Source organism: Paramormyrops kingsleyae, chromosome 19, assembly GCF_048594095.1.
Source record: "Paramormyrops kingsleyae isolate MSU_618 chromosome 19, PKINGS_0.4, whole genome shotgun sequence".
NCBI classification, from domain to species: domain Eukaryota; kingdom Metazoa; phylum Chordata; class Actinopteri; order Osteoglossiformes; family Mormyridae; genus Paramormyrops; species Paramormyrops kingsleyae.
In genome coordinates this window covers 2,873,154-2,881,816 of record NC_132815.1, presented here as the reverse complement: position 1 = coordinate 2,881,816, position 8,663 = coordinate 2,873,154, and the positions used below count along the sequence as shown (strand labels likewise).

At 45.4% G+C, this 8,663-nt stretch overlaps 1 protein-coding gene across 1 annotated transcript; it reads left to right on the top strand.

Annotated features, from left to right (window-relative positions):
- The first annotated feature begins 768 nt into the window (after window positions 1–768).
- Window positions 769–5,010, top strand: akirin2 (akirin 2). The gene is made up of 5 exons (XM_072702606.1): window positions 769–1,335; window positions 3,672–3,819; window positions 3,906–4,051; window positions 4,130–4,201; window positions 4,322–5,010. Exons 1-5 carry the CDS (start codon window positions 1,170–1,172, stop codon window positions 4,330–4,332), a joined length of 543 nt encoding a protein of 180 aa, XP_072558707.1. The 5' UTR covers window positions 769–1,169; the 3' UTR covers window positions 4,333–5,010.
- The last annotated feature ends 3,653 nt before the right edge of the window (window positions 5,011–8,663 follow it).

Here is an 8,663-nt window from a genome sequence, read left to right as displayed (position 1 = left end):
GTAAAGCGGAAGATGCTACTCTTTTGTGTGTCTTTCTCTGCACATTCTTAGTTCTCTATCTACAGACTACGGGGATTTCCTTGAGATTCATAAGAAGTATTCGGTAGCTGTGCAAAGATCATTATTTTCCACCTTGCAGATGAAAATCAGACCATAAACAGATGTTTTCCAAGCTATGTTTTTAGGCAACCCAGAAGAGAATTTCGTTTCTAAAATCTTATTGAAGTAAAACAGGCAATGGCTCTGTGAATGGTATGTGAATTATAATTCTTATAATTGTTTTAGTTGTCCGTATGATTTTAAATCTTTAAAGTTTCGTATTTTAATATAAAACTTAAAAGGTATCATACAGTATTGTCAAACGGAGAAGGGCTGGCAATAAATTAAACTGTAAAAAAAAAAAAAAACATTAAACCGAAACACTCGGAATCGTAGGCAAACATTAACAGGTTCCTCGCAGGGTTTTGCAAACAGGAGTTTTCACAATAAACTTGGGTAATCAGCATGTTAAAACACGGAACCGTAATTGCCAACTTTGATTTCGAAACGAATAAATAGCATTGGGCTTTATTCAAACACACCAATCACTCATACCAATAAAGACATTTAAATCAAGAAACCGGAAACTCGTGACTGAGACTGTTCTCGAGGTTTCATGGGAAATGTAGTGCACGACATTGCCCATTTCTCCGAATCCAAAGGACATGTAGCTGTAAAAAAAACTACAAGTTAATATGTTAATAATATTGCGCATGCTCCTGGGATCAGGAGCCGAGCTTGACGTGTTTGTCGCCATATTGGATATCAAATAGGAAATTCTGTGAGCTGACGACGTTTCATCTCAGGGAAGAATCCGTCTTCATCCTGTTCGTATGTAATTTCGTGTGCCAAGAAAAAGGGAGTTAATATAATAGAACAATCGAGTAATTACAAGATTTAGATAGTGAAATATATGGAGGGACCTTGTTACTAGAAAATACAAAACAATCTACTCGGAAATCGATTCGTTCGTCAAGAAAAAGTGGATCAAGATACATAACCGAAAAGAAAGCCGTCTGAGGGGCGCGTTTAGCTCGATCGCGTCTTATTGATACTTTGACATTTTCAGCTGCGGTGCGGATTTTGAGTTACATATTGCTAGCATTGTATTTCCTCCGGGCTGAAGAAATATGGCGTGTGGAGCAACTTTAAAAAGGACTATGGATTTCGATCCCTTGAGCCAGGCGTCTCCTAAGAGGAGGAGATGCGCCCCCGTGTCTCCGTCGGCGTCCCCGCAGAAGTACTTGCGTATGGAGCCGTCGCCTTTCGGACAGGTGTCATCCCGGCTCACGACAGGTCAGTGCGGCGCCCGGACAGCGGGATGGGGGGGGGAGCGGATTACAGCGAAGCCAAGCGGCTGGCCGGGGCTTACGGCAGAGGCACAGCAACTTACTGCGCCCTACCAGCGCTGACATCCGGCACACGCTCGCAGTCCTACCCCATTATTAATACCCCTGTATTAGACACCCTCTTCCGGCAAACGCTGAATCCGGCATTTTTATCGGCTTTTCGCCCACGCCCGGTGGCTGGCCGGTAATGGCCGAACTGTGATCCTGGAAGTGGCAAACATGGCCACGGAAGAGGTCCGCCTTGGGCGCGGTGTAGATGCGAGGGGGCGTCGGGGCAGCAGCCACCCAGCTGCTATCCTTAGGCGGCACCGCCGTGATCGTGGCTGCTCGCTTTCCCTTTCGCTCTTTGGTCTTCCCGACGCCGCGGCCGCCTTCGCCCGGGTGTTTATGTCTCTTATTACATCCAAGAAAATCCCTCGGCCGTTCCTTCGTGATGGGACGCCAAGCTTAGGATGGAACCTGGCCAAGACCGCTCACAGGCGTTTGCTGAGAAAATGGGGACGTTTTAATCTATATAGTTTTTAAATTTTATTTCTTTGCCGACAATAATGGTCTTTTTATTGAGTGTGTCGCCGCGACCGTTAATGGAAGCCGACGTATCCCCGGGGATCCTCAGGCGTGTCTGGACGGCTCCCGGGAAGCTGCGCGTCCAAGTCACGAGTTTCAGTCACATTGCGGTCGGTCGCATATAATAACTAAAGATCTGTCCGCTGGATGTTTGATTTAATCTAAAACAGGATCTGCGTATACATACATTATGGAGATGTGTCGTGCCTGTGTTTTTAATCGATCGGATGAGCCGTCAGGCCAGATCGGCGGTACTGGAAATGCCCACCGCGTCCCTACATGCTGGTCTGCAGTTACTGCTCCTGTTTGTAAACCAGTATATTGTCCGAGCAGCCAGTCTGATGTCCCCAAGTCCACCGTCGCCCCTCTAGATAAGCGAGTTTGATCGCTTTCGGTTATTTGCGAATTACCGTGAACAATTAAATGGAGATTTAATCGACTAAGTTAGAAAGATATATATATACACAATACCGAAAATGATTTGAATCAAATTAAAATCGTATCATATATAAATAATAATGTTGTGTATTGTAATGGTATAGTATATCTCTAACAAAAGATATTTTAACTGTGTTATCTTTACGCGCCAGCTCACCTAAAGCCTTGAGGGTAATGTCATGCTTTTTACGATAAGATTTGTCTATTTTAGTACTAAGTTTGTGGGGGGGGGGGGGGAACTATCCATCTAATAGTTTTTCTGTAAAAATGTTTAAAGTTGCTAAAATTAGTTCCAAATAGCAAAAATTGCTAACACACGTTTAAGATCATCAATGGCCCAAATCACTATGGATGTAGCTGAAATGTATGCTCGGTATAAATAAGATCCTTCTCATGATGTCCACTGAATCTCAACCTGGAATTGTGTTCTGAATTTATGTAGCTGTTAACTGAACTTAAACAGGTCATGTTTCATGTATGAGTGTGGAGACATAAAAAAAAATCATCGGGCATTTTTTAGTATTTCTTTTCCAGATATTAAAATCTTAAATTTTGTTCTCCTTCAGAAACAGTCAGCTTCTTTGTCATGAAAATGCCACTGGAATAAAGACAAATAAAAAGATATTTTAAGTTAAATTTTGACCCTGTATTTTCTCAAAAGGACTCTTTGCTGTTTGCGTCAAACTTGTTTTTGAACAAGAAACCATTTTACACACAAAAGACCAAGGGTGTGCTGTTACTCCTCTGTGAAAATAGGCAATTAGCACATAGAACTTAGGCCATTATTTTGGACTCCGCCCCCATCTGAATAACAATCTGTCTTGACAAAGTAATAATTATTAACCCTAACACTATGTAATAATGTAATTACTGACTGACCTTACCCCAAATATTATTTGCGACTTTTCACATTTGTGGGAATCTTCCACTCCAAACCCTTGCAAATGTGAAGGGGTGACGGTAGATTGAGGTGGTTTGTAGTCTCTTGTTTGGGGAGGGAGTTTCTGTATCATGTCACAAAAACTGTTCTTTTTAATATAGTGTATTTTCTTACTTTTTAGTTTTTGTTTTTCTGGTCAGTTACATTTTTTTGTAAAGTTACACATTATTGCACCCATGCAGTGTTCTTGGTGCTCTACAGCAACCGTGTTGAGGTTAATGTAAATGGAAGGGCTGAGATCTGTACACAGATTTCCTGCAGTCTCATGTCTTTTGGCACCTTGTCTGTGAAAATGTTGGCATTGAAGCCCATCGTCTGCATCCCTCCTTTTTCCCTAGAGCAAATTCTGCTGAACATCAAGCAGGAGTACAAGCGCATGCAGAAGAGGCGACACCTGGATAGCAGCTTCTCGCAGGCAGATGGCTGCTTTGTGTTGGACTCCCACCCTCACGCCTCCATACTGAGCGGCTCCTCCTTGCCAGGTACCTGCATGGCCGTTGGCGCCCCGCCCCGCCCTGGGGACGTCCCCAACGCTTCAGCGTCAGTCTCGCTTTCTGTCTTAACGCAGGTACGTCCTCCGGAGCCTCATCCCCATCTAGAAAAGAACAGCCTTTATTTACCTTGAGACAAGTCGGCATGATCTGCGAGCGTCTCTTAAAAGAGCGGGAAGACAAAGTTCGGGAGGAGTACGACGAGATCCTGACCTCGAAGCTGGCAGGTAGGTCTGCCGGAGATGCCGGCTCGCGCCCGCCGCCGCGACGCGCGTCCTAAAGCTCTGCCTTTTTGGATATCACAGAACAATACGACGCCTTCGTCAAGTTCACGCACGACCAGCTGATGCGGCGGTTTGGCGAGCAGCCAGCCAGCTGTGAGTATCGTCTTCCTGTCCTCCTTCCTCCAGGAACATAAACGTCTTCTAGGTCCCCTGTCGGATTGCGGCCTGTTTCTCACCTCCTGCCTCGTCCCCTCTGCCTGTCTCTCGTTCCAGATGTTTCCTGAGTGAGACGCTGCCTTTGGCGGGGGTGCCAGCCTCCCCCTCCGGTCACCGCGAGCCGTCAAATCGACTCTGCTGGTGGCATCTGCAGGGACTCGGCTGATTTGAGTCAGACTTGTAGCCTTGGCATATCTCCTGTGGGCACGAGCCGTTTCGAGGCTTTGCCAGTAGCAACCACTCTGTCTCCAGCAGCCGGCTTGGAGCGCGTCCCTGCTGTGAACCAGGACCTCTGCTGCCTTCACCCGACCAGCAGCATCACGTTTCTCTCCCTGTATTCATCTTAGTGGCTTCTTTCTCTTTATCTCAGTAGTTTTTATAAAAAACGTCTGGCGCTCCCGAATTCACCAGTTTATAAATTTTAGGGTTTCTTTGTGTATCGTGTGACAAACGTAAATCAGCTCTTTTTCCAGATCAGTGCATCTACTTTGGGAAACTGGTGGCTTGGTCACATGATCAGGGCTTAAAGCAGCCCGCTCTGGTCCGTTGTACTGGATTCCAGGGATTTGTGCATATAGGCATGTCATGCTCAGATTACTTAAGTTGATACATGCATATGTTTTTAAGTATTTTTCAAGATTTTGTTTTTATTTATTTTCAGTATTTTTTAGTTTTTATTCACAGTATACCGTCACTGCCCGTGTAGCGTAAAATGAGGGAAAAACCAAATAAAATGTTTACATTAAGTTCTGAAGTTGCTGGGTGTTTGTGTTCCTCCTCGCGTCGGATTGGGTGGAGCTGCCGGCTGTCGCCTCTCCGTCTTCCTGTTTCCTTGAATTATGAGAGCAAAGTTAAGGTCTCATTTGCCCACCCCTCTCCTGGCGCCCCCCCCATGCTCTTGTGTGTGTATGTGTGTCTGCGTGTGTGTATGTGTGTGTATGTGTGTGTGCCCGCACAGAGCTGAAGATTAGTGTGTTCTCAGCCGTTTATAACTTGCTGCATAATGAAACCTGATGTGCAGTTTCCTTCCTACACTTCTATGGATGAACCTGATTAAGATAATCTGTTTTACACTGAGTAGATGATTGTGTGTGAGACTTTCAGTGTAATAACATTTATAAAGGAGATACCCACTGCTTGTATTTTGAGCCTGAATGAATTTATGGTGGCCAAGGACGTGATGTGTTAGGGACGAGCTGGGAGATGGTCAATGTCTGCTGGGGTCTCCAGTTCTGCTTACTATGGGCTGCATGGTGTATCGGTGCACAGAGACCCAGACCGCTGTTGGAGGTGGGTAGGTCTTGTGTAATGTGAACCATCTCTGACTACATGGTAAATCTCAGGTGGTGTTACTTGGATTCCTTGATGTATTTGTGAAATTGTCTTGCCTTTGTAGTTAATCCGGAACCTTCAGACCACCTAACTTTGCTAGATGGCCAACACAGGCCTCGCATTTTCATGCTTCCACATGGATCAGTCACCTCCAGCTGCTTGTCACTCACTGAAATGTAACCCCGTCCTGCTTGGGTATTAGTCACGGTCGAGGGCTGGTTTTCCCAACTGCAAAGAAGCAGGGCGTCTGTGGGGGATGCTATAACATACTGACCGCATGATGGGAGGAACCAATTGCACTGGCATCTCTTTCACACACAGCTAAGCCCTGCGGTTTAGAGTTTGGGTGCCTCAATAATACCTCAGTTTGGCTGATCTCCATGATGCTGGATCGATGAGATCAGGTTGGCCTTTGGGTCCCAGATTCAGCAGAACAGTCCCGTCTTCACGGACTGCCTTTTCTCCTGTGCTATTCCTGTCCATGGTGGGCACGCACACCTGACTTCATTGTTCTAGAGACTTAATATTAACTGAATATTAACATTTAAAATGAAGCAGGGAAGCGTCACAAATCTGATTTGAGCAGCTCAGAGGCTCAGGCAGAGCGTGGCGTCACAAAAATGTTAAAGCAAATTAGCTTCAATGGAAAATGCTGCAATCATGGTAAAGAAAAGTTAGTAACGGTCAGATAAAAATAAGGTATTTCGTACCATTTTCACACCGAAAATCCGACTGCTACATTTTATGCTTTGAACCAGCCTGCTTGTGTTCGGAGGCAAAAAGATGACATCATCGCCATGGGAACAGCTCACCGTCAGATAATCCCAGTTACCGGCGCTTCTAGCAGGTAAAGGTTTTATCTGATATTTGGCACCACAGTCTATGTTGACTGATGTTCTTTTACCTTGTTCACAAAAGGTTTAGAGATTTCCGAGGGTGGCTGTGAGTTTCTGATCATGTTATTTCCTGCAGTATAAAAGGCAGCATTTGTTCTTGCGTTCTCACTCGTCAGGAATCGGAATCATGCTTATATTCCCTACTGTCCTCTCCCTTAACGTGAGGTAAAAACTGCCTGCTCAATGTCACCAGAGGTATTCCAAAGCCACCATTCAAAACTGGCAGAGAGCTCACTTTCCATCATATATCGGTATTTTGAACCTGGGGTTGCTGCCTAATTGTAGAAACCTGGAATTTTCCCCTCATGAAAACAACAAGATTTTCATTGGTATTATTAAACTGGGCTTTTATTTTCTGGAAAAATTCACCCCCCCACCCCTCCCCCCCCCCTCCAGCATCGCTAGGACACAGCTCCAGAAGCGACAGTTTGCGTTTTCATCTCCTGTTAATTAATCAGTGTGATAATCTGTTGTGTTGAGCTGATCATTCCTGTATCAGACTCCTGAGAGATTCCAGTCTCAGCTGACCAGGGCTCTAAGTCACAGCAAAATGCTCACTGGGAATGGAGTCTGAACAATCCAGTGTATGCAGATTCCTACTGCAATAAATATGACAGGAGAAAAGCCTGAAGCGATGGAGTTTGGTCAGAATTCTCCTTTAAGTGTTTCTTTAACAGGCCACCAAGATATCTACTGAGTTCCATCCCTGAAGACTGCAGTTTCTATTTTACCAATAATACCAATTCATTAAGCACCCAACTGCTTACCATGGGCAGGGGGTCCCATTGCCCATTGCATGTAGCACAAGGTAGGGAGGCACCTAGAATGGGCTACTAACAGACACCATGTGGCCTAGGACTGCAAGAGGACAGCAGAGCTCTGGGACAGAACTCGCATGACACAAGGAGAACCTTCAAACTCCACAAATACAGGGCGGAGGGAGGATTCGAACCCCTAACCAGGAGTGAGAGGGAAGCCTGGAAGGAGCAAAGACCTGCAAGAGCCTTTCAGCAGCCACTTCTATTGCAGGATATCAATGACACCAGGAGTCAGCTTGTTATACAACTATTTATAGGAAGACATTTCTATGGTAGTATCACACAGCATGGGACGGAAATGCCTCTGTTGCTGAATACAGACTTAATGAATTGAAGAACATACAAAATGAAGGCAGAAGACATTTCTGGTACATTAGGAAAAGTGCCACACGTGGGTGGCCAGTTGGCCTATACAGAATTTTCAAAGAGAAAATCCACACATTTCTTTCACACAGAATAACAATCAAGCCACCCTCGCCAGAACAGAGTTCCATCCTGCTGTGCTGCTGTCCCGCTTCCAGAAACCTGCTCTGCATCCAATCATCTCCTCCTGTCACATGACAAGAGGCAGAGCAATAAAACTCCTCTAATGAGCATCAGGACACCTGGGGAGCCCAGGAGAGCAGAGAGAGTGAGGAGGTGGGAATGGATCAGGCAAGACCCCCTCATTCAGATGATTACTTATGATGTGAGTCTCTGAGGTTGCAAAGCATGTTTCTTCCACCAAGCTAATGTCAACATTCAAACAGCAGAGCCACTGGAAAGTCCCGGAATTCAGCAAGCACCTCAGCTCGGTATGCAAAGAATGGGTAGCCGCCTACAAACTGCCAGCATTATAATCATTCGCAGCGTTGCCAATCAAAGCTAAAGGCGAGCTGTGTGTAACGTAACATGCTGTGTGGACAGACGTGAGCCAAGCGGAGGATCACCAAGAGGAATATATCATCCCACCATCTGTTTGGGAATTGGCAGCATGTGCAACTCTCCGTACGAACATCCAGTTACTGAGACAGCCAGCTATGTTTCTGTGGTATGCCTAGAGAGCACTGCACCATCCCGTGGAGGATGTAGGTACTGCACCAATTAGGGGCTGCATTACTTTTACCTTATTCACGCGCACGTCCTATCAGTAAAATCGTCCGCTGTATTGCACCTTTTCTAACTTATTTTCACATTCTTTATAAGCAAACTGCGCCACCCCAAATTCACGCTTCTTTATATTGACCGTTCATCTCGGCTTAGGATACTGTTAGAGCTGCAAGCTGAGCTTGTAGCACAGAGAAAAAACATTTGTGGACTTGGCCCCAGGTGGGAAAATAACAGTGGGAAATATGTACTATCACGCCATATCTT

Excerpts from the sequence above, each read along its gene's own strand:
- akirin2 (XM_072702606.1), top strand. The coding sequence starts at position 1,170 with ATGGCGTGTGGAGCAACTTTAAAAAGGACTATGGATTTCGATCCCTTG. Across the intron at positions 1,336-3,671 it reads GTCATCCCGGCTCACGACAG|AGCAAATTCTGCTGAACATC; the intron begins GTCAGTGCGGCG and ends CTTTTTCCCTAG. Across the intron at positions 3,820-3,905 it reads GGCTCCTCCTTGCCAGGTAC|GTCCTCCGGAGCCTCATCCC; the intron begins CTGCATGGCCGT and ends TAACGCAGGTAC.